General features: G+C 35.3%; 3 protein-coding genes across 3 annotated transcripts; 2 read left to right on the plus strand and 1 right to left on the minus strand.

Annotated features, from left to right (window-relative positions):
* Window positions 1-259: 259 nt before the first annotated feature.
* On the plus strand, window positions 260-5,479 carry LOC102607631 (vacuolar protein sorting-associated protein 9A-like). The gene is made up of 5 exons (XM_006472633.4): window positions 260-757; window positions 1,832-1,979; window positions 2,213-2,383; window positions 3,410-3,589; window positions 4,029-5,479. The coding sequence occupies exons 1-5, from the start codon at window positions 666-668 to the stop codon at window positions 4,869-4,871; spliced, it is 1,434 nt and encodes a 477-aa protein (XP_006472696.2). The 5' UTR covers window positions 260-665; the 3' UTR covers window positions 4,872-5,479.
* Window positions 5,480-10,118: 4,639 nt separating this feature from the next.
* LOC102607927 (uncharacterized) lies at window positions 10,119-11,274 on the plus strand. The gene has a single exon (XM_006472634.4). The coding sequence runs from the start codon at window positions 10,373-10,375 to the stop codon at window positions 11,051-11,053; it is 681 nt and encodes a 226-aa protein (XP_006472697.2). The 5' UTR covers window positions 10,119-10,372; the 3' UTR covers window positions 11,054-11,274.
* Window positions 11,275-11,950: 676 nt separating this feature from the next.
* LOC102608219 (histone acetyltransferase of the MYST family 1) lies at window positions 11,951-16,789 on the minus strand. Its single transcript, XM_006472635.4, has 9 exons — window positions 16,438-16,789; window positions 15,657-15,745; window positions 15,394-15,453; window positions 15,047-15,256; window positions 14,491-14,559; window positions 14,063-14,224; window positions 13,813-13,906; window positions 13,093-13,235; window positions 11,951-12,396 (listed from the first exon to the last, which is right to left on the minus strand). The coding sequence occupies exons 1-9, from the start codon at window positions 16,754-16,756 to the stop codon at window positions 12,193-12,195; spliced, it is 1,350 nt and encodes a 449-aa protein (XP_006472698.2). The 5' UTR covers window positions 16,757-16,789; the 3' UTR covers window positions 11,951-12,192.
* Between the last annotated feature and the right edge of the window lie 146 nt (window positions 16,790-16,935).

Below are 16,935 nucleotides of genomic sequence, written 5' to 3' on the forward strand. Positions count from 1 at the left end.
TGTTCAGATAAAAAGCTCAAATTATGTATGTTCTTGTTATACATGTACGGTGAAGCAAGCTCAAGCTCTATTTATTAATTTATGTGTTTGTATTTATTCAGGTAAAAAGCTGAAATTATCATGAGTATGTAAGAGAAATGTATACGCACGTAAACCTAAATTTTTTTTTTTTTGAAACTTATGCACGTCCCCGAAAATTAGAAGTGAACAAACTCATTATTATCATACGGCAACTCTCGTGCACGAGATACTGATATGTTTACTCACAGTTTTTGAAGAGATAATCTGCCTTGCCTAATTGGGAGGAGAATAGACTCCTAGCAATTAGCTGGGACTGCAAACTATTAAAATGAAAGCTTGAAAATTCGTTTAATGCGAGGTTTTCCTGGGCCGGGCTTGCTTTATTTACCGGGCTTTTTTTATGAAGCTTGATCTTCATCATCCTTCTCGGGTCGAGCTTAACCGAATTTGATAAAACATGAACAAACAAAGCAAACAAAGATTTTATTGCTCTATGACTTACGAATGCCTAATGAAAATTCATTTCTGTCTACAATCAATCATCATATCTGTACGTACACAACCGCAAGACATCCGAGTCTCAGTCTCCGCTTCAGACTTATTCCCGTAATACGCAAGCTTAGATATCTGGCGGTGGACGTTTAATGGAGAACGCCGACGTGTTCTTGGGATTGCACGACTTTCTAGAGCGCATGCGTCAACCCTCCGCCGCAGATTTCGTCAAATCCATCAAGAGGTTCCCTCTCTTTCTATCTTCTAACTCCTAATTCTCCGCTTTTGAGCTTTTAATTCTCATGATTGATACTAGTTAATTGATTTGAATTTGAGTAATTGTTCTTGTCCGTCCGATCTCTTAACTTATAAAATTAAAAGTCAATGCTCGTAATTCAGCTAGGAACTGAAACTGTGAGTTGCATGCAGTGCTACGAGAACTCCACCACAGTTACTTTTTGTTACTTTGAAGAGCTGAAAGGAATCCGAGTTTCTACTTTCAGAAGGATAAGTGGATCATCAAATGTGAATGCTCAAAATAACTTTAATCAGTGCATTTTTGAAAGATTTGAACCCTCAGCTCAGTGTTGTTGTTATAGAATGTGATTTGGCATTAGTTATTTCAGTGTTTTATGCTGTGTGTGATGGATTTGGCGACATTTTAGATTCGCTGGAATTTATTCAGAGCAAATTGCCATAAAAGGAGTTAGCATTAATAGGCTTTTCAATGTTCGATAGGATAGGTTTATTAGGTATGATGCAATGGAGAATATTTTCTAGGATACAGTTATGCGTGAGTGTAATTTTGAAGTGTGCATCAAGTGCTTCTTCAAAAAGCAGTTATAAGTGCATTTCAAAATAAAAATGTGTTCTCTAGACAAACAACAACAATGTATTTAGTACCAAAAAGTGCTTTCATTTATTTAAGCTAAACATGACGAATTAAATACAGTAGCACTTCTGGCTATTTGAAACATTTTTCATCAAAGTCAAACCTCTCCCAAGTGTTCCTCTGATTTATTTTTTATGTTTTATAGCAAAGTGTATGCGTTCTTTTAAGGTAATTAATTATGTAGAAAATTATTCAACTGAAAGAAATGATTATGACGTCAGTAGAAAATGCTGGGCGGATTTCCTTGTTGATCAATTGTCATTATATGATAGGATTTTAGCTTCAGGGCTGAGCCAAGATAGTAGTTTTTGTGATGATATGTGTCTTTTATATTACTTGGCGAAAACATATTTTCATTTAATAATATTTATTTTGTACTTATCAAGGCAATCATGTGCAAATTTTTGAGTAAATTCTTTCTTGCAGTTTCATTGTTTCATTTTCAAACAATGCTCCTGATCCAGAAAGGGACAGTGCTGCAGTGCAGTCATTCCTTGCCAATATGGAAGCAGCTTTCAGGGCGCATCCTCTTTGGGCTGGTTGTTCAGAGGAGGAGCTGGACAGTGCTGGTGAAGTGAGTAACTATGGGCTTCAACCTTCTAGACATGATAACTAAACTTTTGATAACTCAAAAATTGAAATCTATAGAAGATGGCTTCATCAACTTTATTGTAAAACTAAAATTTAACTTGATACTCTACATCTTAAGTTTCATCTCTTAATTAGATTTCCTTTCTTGCTAAATTAATGGATGATACTTCTTATTTTTGTTGATTTGTTTGCCTCTGGCTGTTCTTTCACTTGCAGGGACTGGAGAAGTATGTGATGACAAAGTTATTTACTCGTGTATTTGCTTCAATTCCCGATGATGTTAAAACTGATGAACAGCTTTCAGAGAAGATAGCTTTGGTTCAGCAATTTGTTCGTCCTGAAAATTTGGATATCAAGGCATCCTTTCAGAATGAAACATCATGGCTGGTAAGTGGTGGGATTTCTATTTGAAGTTATTCTCTGTCTAATAAGTAGAATACTTCTCTATTGGAATTATTGGCTTATTGGACTCTTGTTGACGGTTGAAGCATGTTCCATGTGAATAAACACTTGGGATATTGCTTATAGAATATTCTTATCGTGTTAATTCTGTGTTACTTCCACGTCAATGAACTCTCTGTCTGATGTATAAAACACTTCTCTCTTGAGATGGTATCCTAATGTTATGCCTTATGAGTCGGTAGAAGTTTCGGGGCTGAGGTTCCATGCTTGTTTGGAAGCATCTTCGACCAGTGTTATAAAATGTATATTTTCAGAAGAAAAGGGAGAATTGCTTTTTCATTTTTCTTCCTGTTGAAAATGGCTTTGGAAAGCTCACCGAATGCTCACACATTCTTGAGCGCGTGTAGATGACTAGGAAGATGTCTATTTTAGTGTTCTCTGGGATTATGTGATATTTCTTTATTGTGTTTCTATGGAACTATTTTGAAAAAGCAAAAGGATGAACAGAAAATGTTGGGAATGACAAATAAGTGAACAGAAAAAGGATTCAGATTTGAATTGAACAAACTCTGCTTCTGCCTTTTTTGATAAGAAACTCCAATATGTATTAAAGATGAAGAATCAGTACAGAAACTCTGCTTCTGTTTACTGTTTGGGGAACCTTCAACAGCATGATATGCCAGGACCAACTGCAAATCATTTACAATCTTTTCATCTCGGTAGTTGTTCCTCCCCCCACCACACCCCCCCCCCCCTCCCCCTTCACTTTGTTTTTGGCTAAATGAAAGATATAGTACTTAAAAGATATTTCAGTTGTTTTCTTCAAGTAGCATTGCTTTTAGAAGTTTAAACTTAGATGTTTCACTCTTAAAATTGTCCATGCTACCATATTTTCTCTCTCCAGTAGCAGTTAGTAGTAGCTATGACTTGAACACCCTAACAATATGTTTAATCTGGGTTCATTTACTGGAATACAGTTTTACTACAGCATCTTTGTTTTTTTATTTTCAGCTTGCACAGAAAGAGCTACAAAAGATAAATATGTACAAGGCTCCAAGAGACAAGCTTGTGTGTATTCTCAACTGCTGCAAGGTCATCAATAATTTACTGCTTAATGCTTCTATAGCTTTAAATGAGAACCCCCCTGGAGCTGATGAATTTCTTCCCGTCCTAATTTACGTTACTATCAAGGTAAGATCAGTAGTTTATGTGTGATGACATGATTTGCTTGGTATATTTTCACATTTCATCCCTTATGTATGGTACACTACTCTATTATGGAATACAACTCTGCTTTACTCAATCCTTGTCTTTTCCGATATCCTTTTCTGCTTATTACCCTTGATAAATTTGTTAGTTGAAAAATTAAGCTTTAGCTTTTGACTTAAAGTTAAAAGATGATAAAATAATTGGACTATGGATATTATATAAATATTTCAAGAGTGGAGATTGTCCTTCCATATATTTGATTGGCCAAACTCGTAGTAAACTATGTCTAATAAGGACATGGAGCAGAAAATTTGACACGTGCAGCGAACTGCTTAACTCAGTTATAAATTTTCATTTTGTTGGATTCCGTATATTGTACTATAGCATTAAAATTCGTTTGCGTGACTAATGTTTTTCTCAGGCGAATCCTCCACAACTGCACTCAAATCTATTGTATATACAAAGATACAGGCGTCAATCCCGATTAGTTGGAGAAGCAGCCTATTTTTTCACTAACATGCTCTCTGCAGAGTCTTTCATCTCTAACATTGATGCACAAGCCCTGTCAATGGAGGAATCTGAGTTTGAAAGAAATATGGAATCTGCTCAAGCCCTTCTATCTGGTCTTTCAGCTGATATGGATGGTCTGTCTAATCAAAATGATGAAAGTGAAGGTCAAATTTCTGTAGAACAACTTATACAATCGAAACATCAAGGAGTGAATTCTACGAAGGAAAAAGAACATTTGACACCGGTCAGATCTTCTGAATCAAAGTCTGTAAAGAAGGTAACATTTGCAAAAGATCAGGAACCGATAACAAAAGTTCCATCCCTCTCGGAATTGGAAAATAAGGGGGCAACTATGCTTTTAAAGGAAGAGAAGGCCAGCCAAGTCTTTCAGGAATATCCATACTTGTTTGCCCAGGTTGGTGATCTCACTATCAGTGATGTAGAAGACCTGTTAAATAATTACAAGCAACTTGTTTTCAAGTATGTATGCCTTTCAAAAGGATTGGGTAGTGCCGCTTCATCACTGCCTTCCTCTGTTTTGCCTTCGCAAGTTCAACTCCAGGTCGAAACTATGAAGGCACCTGAAGAGCATAAAAGAGTGGAGCTAAATGATGAATCAGAGAAAGATACTAGTGAGACAAATGATTCTTCAAATCAAGTTTTAAATTCTAATGAAGAAAAGGTTGAATCCCAGTTGCCAGAGGATGAGGAAAAGGTTGAGCAAGGTGGAAAAAATGATGAAACATCTAAATGAGTGCCTTCTGTAAAGCTATCTGTAGTCTATTGTCAAGTTTTTAATGCTCTGTGGTAGCCGAGCTGTGGGGGCTTTTCTTTCTCTGGTGTTGGAGAATGGTTATTTCCCAAAATTTACCTTTAGGTTGGGAGAGTGAGTATTGTGCTTTATAATTTATTCTTAAGTGGAACTAGAAGTGCAGCAAGAATATCAAGGAAAAATATGGGAATTACCATGCTGGAAATTCATCAATTGAAATTCCTCGGAAAATTCATTGATGAGCACAGATCAGTTCTGTTCAACTCAAACTCGGTCAAGCATTTTTCAGGATTTGAGGTGCAATTTTTTTTTTCACTTAGGTTGTCTTTGAATTAGAAGCTATAGAGATCTATAAAACATAGGATACATTTTCCCTACGATGGCTTTGGCCTTTGGGGATAGAATCATTAGGATGAGTAGCCCCATCGCGATGCAGTCTCTTATTTATAAGTTCTTTATCAGCTACCTGAAGTTGTTAGAGGATCTGGATTCTTGTAAATTGTGCTTGACAAAAGAGTATTCAGTTTTCGACTATTAGCATTGAAAATGTCATTGATCACTTGATCTATTGCAAAAAGTGTAATAACTAATGAATGTCTTGCCTCAAATAACAAGCTGTCCAACCTGGGTAGACTATTCAAAAGTTCCTGATTGATTGATTTATGAGCTGGGTTTAAAGATGGGACTAGCTAGCGGGTATTTTCTTCAAATTTTGTTACGCATTGAATCATTTGCACTTTTTTTGTGGGGATGGTATCGCTTATGATGTGAATGCTTATGAGGATTAGTTGGTTAGTTGACTAACATTTCTTGGATTGAAGTTTGTTCACACTAATGATGGGAGGGACTTGGCCTTAATTCAAGGTATGATTGCTGTCAATTCTACTGTTTTAAGTTTCTAACAAGCCAGAAGCAACAGGCATTTCAGACAACGATAAGAGGCTAAGCCTAACATATCAAGATTTATGTGCTATTTTGTCATCTACTGGTTCTTATACTAACTTTTGCAGATACCTTTGTCTGTTTCGTTTCTGGTTTTTTCGGCCACTTGAATAATTCATTTATCAGGTTCTTGTTCACTATACAAATATGAAAAAAAAAAAAAAATCATACATTAGGGGCCATCTGGGGAGCAAAATACAAAGTGGCAGTAAATGCAGTACAACCTGCAAACACAACAAAACCGAAAGCTATCTAATTATTTAATTGATTGCATTGGGTTTTGATATTCTAATCTCGGGGTCACCTGAATTTGAACCTGTCGGCAATGTTGATGGCCGAGCGGATCAAGTTCAAATCGGATATCACCTCTTTGTTTCTCGTGCTTAACAACTACTGTTTTTCTTATTATACATTATACTGACTGATACATGTGAATTGGGGAAGAAGATTTTCAATTATTTTTTGGATCTTTTCGCAAAGGAGATTTGTGGTCATACACAAAACAAAATCTCGGGCCGTGCAATGCCTAGTGACCTACTTACCCCTTTTGGTAAATTCACAACAGTCTTTTGCGCCATTGACTTCACCATTTTCAATTCGAGTTCCCTCCCCTCCCTTTTAGCTTTTTATGTTTTGCTTTTCTTGATCACTATTCATCATGGCCAGGTGTTTTATCCAGCACATTCAGGAAATTTGTAGGCTGTAGCAGTGATATTTACCTAATAATCATAGTGAACTTAAAGAATTGTCCCTCCTTTTTTTTATTTTTTGGCTGAAGGACATGACTAGAAACCTCATCTCTGTTGAACCACTCATAAGAGGTAGTTGTAGATGTTGAATCAACTGAGTCATAAGTTTTTTTTTGATAATGCAATATGAATAATTGTACATATTCTTTCTAATTGATTCAATTTAGTCAATTATACTAATCGTTTTTCACTTGATTCTCCTGTGAAATTAATAGTTTAGGTTCGCAATTGACAAATCAACCCTATCTAAAACTAAGCAAACATGAATAGGACTTGTACATTAATGCTAGATGTCTTTACGTGATTGAGGGATCGAATTGTCACACATTCAGATCGACCCATAAAACCAATATGACTTTAGAAATGGAGAAATGAATACAAAAGTCAGAAGATATATAAATGAAAATCAAGTAAGATTCTGTAGGTGACATGTCATGTTTTTTTTTTTTTTGAATATTATTATACATGACTGTAGGTATTACAATTAATATTTATAAATAGATTCTACAAATGGGACCTTCTTCGTGATGTATACTCCTCTGAAGCGCTGTCCAAATTTTTCAAACCCTCTCAAATATTCGAGGGCTGTTCACTTTACTCACATTTCGTGAGGAATAGGCTGACTCCACTCAATTATTTGATAATTGAGGAATGATTGTAACTAAGCCTCATAAATGTTTTTATGAAGGCTCGAACCCTTGAACTCATTATTCTAAGTACAAGGGTTCTCCCACTGGACCAAAAGACCATTGACAGGTCATCTTAGTTAGGCCAACACAGCACTGGTGAAGAATGATAAAATAGAATATGAAATGAAACGCTCCTTTCACGTGCCTCCCACATGGTGTTATGTAAAGTTTGTCGTCTGAGTTGCACACATCTTCTTTCTAATTATTTTTTCCTCCTACACGTTCATCTTCATGTGCTCTGTTCCCCATTTAGGTTTCACTCTCACCAAATGCCACCATTTCACTATTCTATTAACTCACCAAATACATCACTATCCATTAAGCATGTCGTTTAGAAGGTCTACAATTTCATCTACCATAACTGTTGTGCTATATGGAAGTTGAGTAGTAGTACTGGAGATAACACTACTTTCTACAAATTGGGATTTGGGGTCGGTACTGGGTAGGGTTATAATATAGGAAAAAAAAAAAAAAACAAGTTGGGGAGGACCTTAACAAAATAGTGAATTCGAGGGGTCCAAATGATAAAATTATATAGAAACGAGATAAATTTCAGTTTAAGCCCTCGCATTTCTTTGAAATTTTATAGGTCTTTAGGCTCCTGTTTTATTGCGTACAAATTGATGTGACACTAATCGCTACTATATGATTGATGCGTGATTCACGTGATATCATATTTATCCTATGTTTAAATAAACAGTCGTGTATACGATACTATAGAGAAGTAACATTTTAATGAACGAATTTTGTATACTTATTGATAGTGGTTAATGAATATCTAATTGAAGTTGATTGCACTTGGATGCATTGTTATATCTTCAATTCTCAATATTGTTAATTATAATATAAGATTACAAGGCAACAAGACTAGAAGAATCTTCCTTAATGCCCTTTGATTACACGAGAAAATTAAAAAAAAATGAAAAGAAATTGGTGGATTATATATGAAAGGGAATTATTTTAAAAAATTGGTCATATGGGTTCATCTCCATTATCATTCTCTTAATATTTTCCGCGTAGAAGCTTCTTTGAGGTACTTCTAAATGATATAAAAGAGAGCAGAGTTCTCTACATTTTAATAATTCAATTTGAAAGCAATATTGCTTGAAGATCAATTGCAGAATAAGTAAATATGAACGCATGGATAATGAAAATCCGAAAATTCAACACATACAGGCTGTGATTAAATTGTTTCAGTCAATGTACGTTATGTAATGCTACAAATATTAATGGTATGATAATGAGCTCATGGATTATACGTGTCATTATTTATTATGTGTTGTTGGCAAACGTGGCTCTAACGAATTATGTGTGTCATTATTTATTTATTGGTCAGTTTGACTGGAATCGAATTATATCTATCAAAATCAAGGAAAAAAAATAAAAAAATAAAAAAATAAAAAAGGAGAAAAAAAAAGACAACAAAACCTTTCATATCAATCCAAAAAAATCTTTGAAATCTCTAGAAATTTTATGTGAAAATCTCATTAACAAATTTCGTTTCAATTTTAATTGCAAAACATGTCAGGATTTCATTGGATTAAAAAAAAAAGATAATAAAATTTCAATTTTTAAAAATATGTGTTAATTGAGTTCAGATCAAGAAACTACTAAAATTTCATAGCAGTTCTATATTTAATAATATTCGTGAATTTAGATAAAATGCAACCACATCTTTCAAAGTGGACAACCCAATTAATTTGACATTAAGCAAGAGATTGATGATTTAATTCTTTTAGTTGACTTAAAAACTTTGGTGGTGCCCCCGTGCTATTATATTTTTCCATCTTTTCGGGGTCAAGAGTCTTAAATAAGAACCCTAGCTCTCATCTAAACTGCACATATTATACTCTAAAAAAATCTTTTATTTGATTCCAAAAATTTTCAAGTAAAATCAAAGTTTCTGCATGCTTTATGTATGAAAAACACACAGACGTACATATTATATATATATGTGTGTGTGTGTGAGAAATTAAGTTGTAACAATACTGAATTATTTTTTTATTGCCATCAAGGCTATATAGACTTTTATATTGCGTTTATTAAACTAGAATCGGAACGAGCTGAAATCAGAATGGTTAGGAATGAAAATGAGCTGAAATGAGAATCAGAATAAGTTGTTTACTTAAACTGTAGGAATCGAAATTGGAATGAGTTGTATTGCCATAAATGTGTTTACTTTATTTTATAATCAGAATCGGAATGAGTTAGATTGTAACAATATACTAAAAAAATACTTACTGAATTATTGTCATAATTATTATTTTATATTTTAATTATAGTGATTATTTATTAAAAAATTATTATTATTATTAATTATTGTCAATAATAAATTGATATATTAATTAATTACAAAAAAATTAATTAATTAATCATACAAAATTAATTAATTAATTATAATAATTATATTAATTAATTATAAAATATATTAATTAATAATATTAATATTATAATAATATATGAGAGCTGAAGGAGACAAAAGAGGGGTCGGCCTATTGATTCATTTACCAGCACCCAGTAGTAGCGTGTGAACTTGGCATCATAAAATTGGCCGTCTTTGCCAATTGCTAAGATAGAATGTGCAAAAACTGACCCCTCTTTTATGATTATAACCATTTTGCTTTCTTTGTGTCTTACGCTTTGTAGTATATCGTAATTTTACACCGCAAAAATAAAACAAAATAAATGAATTCGAAATAAGGGTCCTCGTAATTGACCCTATGCGAAAGAAAACAGAATTTAATTAATTTGAATTGTAGCATTGAAAATTGAATGAATGGAGGAGTTATGTCTTTATGCTATCTTATTTAATAAGTTAGTCAATAGGACTGAGTAAACACAGAGTTACAAGACTTGGCACATATTTTTTTATTAAAAATTGAATGAATTTAATACTCTTTCTACTCGATTTACGCACACCCCATTTATAGACTTAGACATGCTCAATGCTTTTTTTCTTCATTATTAATACATCTCTCCTCTTTCCTTCTGGTTGTGGCTCTCAGGAGACCGCACATTCCAATTTTCTTGTTACCATTTTTTTTTTTCCATTTCTCTAGCTATTAATTTCTCGTTTGATCCCTCTCATCATCAAGAAAAGTAAATGGGAAATGGGTACAATCACCATTTTCAATACCAACGAAACCTTAACAATATTCAGAAGAGTACATTCTTGCCAATGCTTTGTTCGAGAACTTCAATCAAAGATGTGGCGCTGCCAAGATTAGAAGACCGTTCTGCTTCGTTATCCAAAGAAGACCCTTTATCGCCAAAGATCGGTTGCATGGGCCAAGTAAAGAGAAACAACAAGATTATTGGCTTCCCCACAGCTACAACTAGTCATAATAGCAACAACAACAACAAGCAGCTTGCCTTAACCACCAAAACCAGCTGCAACAACTTCAACGTCAGTGATGTCAAGTACTTCAAGCTCAAGAGGTTTTTCTCTGTCAGGAATATCGTCACCTACAGTAATAATAATAACAACACAAGCTGTACGGTGAGTTCTTGTAGAAGAAGAGAAACGAATGCACATGGTGGAAGGCCGAAAGCTGCTGCTGCTGGTAACGAGAATAAAGAGAGAGAGGCTTGTATCATTAACATTGCTCAAATGGATCCTCCGTTGCCGGTGGTAAAGAGAGTGCCGAAACCAGCTGCTGATCAGGCAGGTGATGAAAACAACAGCAGTCTTTGGAAGAGGAGATCAAATGGGGGTGCATTGAAAAATTTAGATTTGCAACATATTCAAATTCCCAGGCATCAAGTTGAAATCCGAACTGTTTGATGTATGCCATTGATGCATGTATATGGTTTATTTTGATAGATGGTGTTGTTCATTTATGTCTTTAATGGCATCGCATTAGCATCAAGATCACGGTGCTGATAATGATATTCTGCTCTGCTCTACATAAGAAATTGAAATTATTGATCAATGGACATAGATCTAGAGACTTGAATTGAACGCTTTTTTAAAATCAGTGTTATTAATTGAATTTGATGGTCATAGATCCCACCGTTTGGTATCCAGTTTTTTCTTGCCGGCTGGTTGCGGCAGTTGCTATTTGTTTTAATTAAGGGTCATATCAGATCAAATATCTATCTCATAACAAAATTTTCAGGTCACACTAGTCACATTTCTCCTCCTGTTGCATGTAAATGTAATACATAAAAGTCGGGGAAAAGATGTTGTGAGTGAACCTTAAGAGTTTGACGAATTTGCTTGGGGTCACGCGCTTAACAAATTTCATTTGTCCTTTTACATTAACTGTTCATGGAAAGGATTATGAAAGTTTCTTTGATAAAGATGGATAAGCATGATGCCCCCACAAAGTGGCATTTTTAACAAAAGTAGGAAATGGTAAGATGAACGGATATTATACGGCAATTCATAATATCATATTACGTAAAAGCGACTGCGATTGGCAGTTTTTGTTCTGTCCTTTAGATCTGTCCTTCGCTTGCATTTCTGAATCTGCTTTTCCAAATATCAAGATAGATTTAAATGGGGGCAAGGACAAGCCTCACAAACTCGAGGACCAAAGAAGCTCGCTGAAAACGCTGGAAAGGCGGGCGAAGCAGCAGGCCAACAGTCTAAGGTCTAAACAATGTCAGTACACAACAGACAAAGTACAACAATAGCAGTGCAGAAAACCCCAGATCGAGAGATGAGGAGAAAACTAGCGAACGAAAAATGCACAAATTATTAAACAGAAGATGAGAAAAAAATAATTGAAAGGTTTAAGTTTCAGTGATCTGCCTATGACGGTAGGTTAGGAGGTTACTACACAAGAAGAAAATTCAAAGTGCTCTGTTATGCTAGGAAGCCAATGGCTAGCTGGCCTATAGTTTTGCTACTTTAGAATCTCTAATTGTACAAAAGCATAGAGTAAAAGGTACAGTAATTCAATGGATGAATGATGATCATCAGCCCTGCTCTTTGTAAGGAGTCCAGATCAATTTGCTGACATCAACCTCTAGACCGCCACGACCAGCAGCTTTTAGATGCCGATCCAGTACCTTGGGATCTGCACATATAACATGCTGCCCTTTCCTGTATTGAATCAATTCCAGGCTTTGGAGAGTGGTCAAAATGTCCTCAGCCTTGATGGCAGTCATGTCGCTGAGCTCCTGTAGAAAGTGAAATTTTCAAGTAAAGGGTTACATCAATTGTATAGAATCAGTACGATAAACAAAAATGAGGAAAAATGGGGCTGGTTAAACAGAGAATTTATCATAAACCAGCAACTGATTAAACAGATGCATAGCAGCTAAAGGGATTGTTATATCATTCTCAAACTGGAAAAGAAGATTTTAAAAATCCATGAGGTGTATAAGAGTATAAGCAAACCATTATCATATCCTAACCCAAAAGGACAGAACCACATGCTCACAGTGTTTTTCTTCCCTATGATGTGGATGGTTTGTCTTTAATATCTAATGCATATACACAAGCATGCAAGTGCGCATATGCGAACATATATGCACACATAAGGGCACCGCCTTACTGGAGCTTTGACATAAAATTTAGACTTAATTAATGTCTTACAACATTAATACAGAAAGAAGGAAATGATGATACTCATGCAACCTGTATACCCATGCCGGTACAATGAAATACAAATTATTATGTGTCTAAAGTCCTCAAGGAATATCATTTTGCTGTATACCACATGACATTTCTCATTACATCAGAGTAAAAGGAGATAAAAACTTCGAGTATGGACGTTAAAACACAACTCGACAAGTTCGGAAGAAAAACAATGGAGCACTTGAACCAAATAAAGATACTTGGCCTACATTTAGCAAAGATTCAGACATGCATACCTTTATAGATATATTGCCCTTGTGCTTCTTCAAGATATCTAGAAGAACCCGGGTCCAGTATCCTCTGTAACTCAACAGCCCAAGATCTGAGAGAGGCCTTTCTGGTGTGCCAACTTTACCTTCTTTCTTGGAGAGTTCATATGCTGATCCAAGTTAGAGATAAGCATTAGCAACTAATTCTATTGAGCTAGCAGAAATCAGAATCTTTTAGATAAAAGAAAAAGAAAGACATCTGAAGTTACTAGAGCTTTGAGTTCAAGTAAACAAGAACATATATGAGATGACAAGTGGATAATTCCATCATGCCTATGGCTGCATGGTTGAAGTTTGGACTGCAAAGATGTAGGAAAATGCAATCTTGCCACAAAGACTTGGCGGCCCTCTACCTAAAGCCTAGAAGACTAGAACCTCATATGTCTGCGACAATTTAATTGCTAATAGCTAAGAAAGCACTATTGAATTACCAGTGGCTTCCGTAAAACACTAATGTTGTATGGACTATAATACTAAAGACTAATGATGTTAAAAGACTTGAAAGATTCACTTATCTAAATTACCATTTAAGAAGGCACTACCTTCTTTATCATTGGTCAGATTTTAGGCATTATCTCTTAGGTGCACACAAGTGCACATACATCAAGAGAGTGGAATGTAGTTCTGTAACAATTAAGAATCGAAGGGGGAACATAGAAAAAGAAAAGTGAACAGAAGAAGGCTTACAAAAGGCAATTAAAAATTTGCCATAGCCCTTCCTTTGGTATGGTGGAAGAGTGAGGATACATGCCAAATTGTAAGATTCCTCTGAATGCTTTTCCTGCATCATCAACCACAATACACTTAGCTGCAGATACATGTCATGCCTCTGGAAAAAGGGAATGCAGATTTCTGAAATATGACCACAATAAGATCTGTACCATTGGGCCACCCGAGACTCATAAACATAAAAGCATTAAGATGCATTGACAATTACCTTAGAAAAATACCCAACCATGTGGCATCCCCGATCATCGCACTCACACAGAACATAGAATAGAAACAGATCAACATCATAATAAAGTGTCTTGTGATCAAGAAACAACTTTGCCAAATAACAGAGGTTCTGCCCATAAACCTTGTTCTTTTTGCCATCAACCTGTTTTAAACATATAAAAATGTAAAGATAAATCAACTCCTGACTTTGTTTCTATGAGAAAGCAGGATATAAGAAAAGTAAAGTTCACATAGAGTTTGCAACTGTGATTGTAACGTTCCAGAAATTTGAAAACATGGAAGTCCAAAGTATAGAAAGCAGGAAAACCATCATGGTTGTAAATCACAGAAAATGGAGCAGAGATAAGGTGTCCGGCTATGAACTATAGTATCGAATTCAAAATCAAACACTTAGCAAAAAGAACTTACCTCAAACATTGACAATGTACCACTTCTGTAGATCTCATCGCCAGGGGGATGCTTAAGATCACACTTCCTCTATAAACAGAAAAATAACAATTAAGATAAAACATCCTTCTCTAAAATTAACCGACAGTTTATGGAGGGCAAACATGCAAACTTTTCCTGGAAACAAAAACTTATATCTTTCATTTAGTTGCAAAAATGACAAACGAGCACATAAAAAGTGCCGTAGGCACCAATCAAAAGTACTGTAGGCACCAATCAGCATTTGATTATTCAAAAGACATAAAAAAAAGAAAGGACTAGAACAACTATCTCATAAGCCCACCCTAACATATGGCACTGACGCATTACCGTCAAGGTAACAATGTATACTAAGTATACTAAGCACCATAAACACCAAATCCATTAATCAGTTAAAATACAGCACAAATGACAAACAAGAGTGCATAAAATGCATGCTCACTCACTATAGTCGCTCTAAATTTTTTTGTATAAGATGTGCTACAACAGGTCAGATAATGAATTAATAGAAAACATCAGAATTTCAAGCACAGCTCACCATGTGCCTTTGAAGCTGTTCTTTGCGCTTCATGAAATTGAGACAAAACTCACAAAAGTATAGCTTCAAACAGTCATTGTATTCTGGTGGAAAAGGGGAGAAGTACCATGTCTCTATCTCATATCTTCCAAGTTCTATAGTTGCTATGTTTTTCACTTTTGTGAATTCTTCATGCTCACGCAAACTGGCAGCGTCAAGCTCCTCGTGACCCTATATGATAAGACATAGACAGATCCAGTCATTAGTAGCAAAGTTGCATTTTATTAATGTCAATTCTCAGCACCAGCCTCATTTTATGAGGAAATCACAATTCATAACCAACTTTTGAAAATAATCTCCAAACATACCTCAACATGTGTCTCATCAATCTTTCGTTTTTGATGGCGGGTCATTTTTAAGCTTGTTACCTAGAAATTGAGAAAAGGAACTCTGTCAACAGATAAGATAAAAAGGAATGCCCTTAAACAAACCCAAACATCAAAGAAATGACAAAGCATTATGGACAGCCTTATATCATCTTTCATGGATGATTCAGACCTACAATGACGAGACTGAAAAAACTCTAGAGACAAGAGGAAGGATGTAGTCCGTAGAGAAACAGAGAGATTACCTTGTCTTCTACCTTCTCATCAACAACTGTTTCTACCGAATCAAGATCAAGTTGTTCAAGCTTCACCCATTCATCGAGCCTCCTATTGACTGTGAAAAAAGGGTGAACAAGGAAGGAATATATAAAAAAAATTGAAGATTTAATCATTAAATTTTCCTAATTAGAATAGCTTGCATGTGCGCGGATAATCCAGACATAACAAAAAACCAACAATGATACAATAATCATACCCTTTATGTAAAATAAATTAACCGTAATCACCAACAAGACATATATATCATCAACCAAAAAAAAAAAAGTTCATCCTTATTTCTAAACAAAGAAATCTCCAAAAAGATCAAACTCCTTAAACTAATCAATTTATATCTTATGAACATCGATGCCTTTACCAAACGGAACTTTCATTGCATTATTAACATCTTATATCCAACAATTTCAATTTGAATAATCTTATATCCAACACTTTCAGTTTGAATAACATTTGAACAAGCATGGCATAAGTAATTCCATGAAGTTTCACTGCAAATCAATTGATAATTTTAAGAACTAGCTTCAGCTTCTTTAAACTTACTATTCAAGAATAAAACAAGGCATAATACGACATAACCCTAAAACTAAACCTAATCCCTAAAAGTACACAAATTAAGTACAAAACAATCATAATGAACCACAAACAGTCAATCACCACGACCCTAAGCCAATTTCATGCTCAATTTGAAAAATAAAAATATAAAAAAATCATAATTAAAGCTAAATTTAATTGAACATAGAGAGAACATACACTCGGTGTAATGGACATAGTACTCATAATCGTTGGGCCCACCAAAGTGCATCTTACGGCGTTCGATGACTTTGACGGGGTGGTACTTTCCGTCTCTCCAACGGCACATGACGCGAGTACCAACCTCAAGTGGCAGCATACTCGCCCTCCGTTTTCTCGTCGCCTCCGATTCCTGAGCCATCACCATCCTGGAATCAGTTGAAGAAAGCGGCGCTCCGTTGGCGGTGACGGGAGGCTTATGATCCCCGCCGTTAGATGTGACGGCTGGGGTTGCCGAGCCGTTGGTTTCTGTTGTCGTCGGTGTCTCTAGCGAACCCATGGGCGGTTTGCTTGTAATTTCGAGCAAACCGGAGAGGATGAGAGATCATAAAAATAATCCATGTTCAGAGTTTCGTGGGCTTGCCCATTCCATTGCTTTCTGTTTGCACCCCACATGTTTCTATACTCACCACTTTCCATTTTATGAAAAATTTACCAGGTGGCATTCGAATTAAAAAA

Source organism: Citrus sinensis, chromosome 5 (genome assembly GCF_022201045.2).
Source record: "Citrus sinensis cultivar Valencia sweet orange chromosome 5, DVS_A1.0, whole genome shotgun sequence".
Classification (NCBI taxonomy): domain Eukaryota; kingdom Viridiplantae; phylum Streptophyta; class Magnoliopsida; order Sapindales; family Rutaceae; genus Citrus; species Citrus sinensis.

Excerpts from the sequence above, each read along its gene's own strand:
- LOC102607631 (XM_006472633.4), top strand. The coding sequence starts at position 666 with ATGGAGAACGCCGACGTGTTCTTGGGATTGCACGACTTTCTAGAGCGC. Across the intron at positions 1,980-2,212 it reads AGCTGGACAGTGCTGGTGAA|GGACTGGAGAAGTATGTGAT; the intron begins GTGAGTAACTAT and ends TTTCACTTGCAG. Across the intron at positions 3,590-4,028 it reads TAATTTACGTTACTATCAAG|GCGAATCCTCCACAACTGCA; the intron begins GTAAGATCAGTA and ends TGTTTTTCTCAG.
- LOC102607927 (XM_006472634.4), top strand. The coding sequence starts at position 10,373 with ATGGGAAATGGGTACAATCACCATTTTCAATACCAACGAAACCTTAAC.
- LOC102608219 (XM_006472635.4), bottom strand. The coding sequence starts at position 16,756 with ATGGGTTCGCTAGAGACACCGACGACAACAGAAACCAACGGCTCGGCA. Across the intron at positions 15,454-15,656 it reads ATGAGAAGGTAGAAGACAAG|GTAACAAGCTTAAAAATGAC; the intron begins GTAATCTCTCTG and ends CTCAATTTCTAG. Across the intron at positions 12,397-13,092 it reads AGGGCAATATATCTATAAAG|GAGCTCAGCGACATGACTGC; the intron begins GTATGCATGTCT and ends CACTTTCTACAG.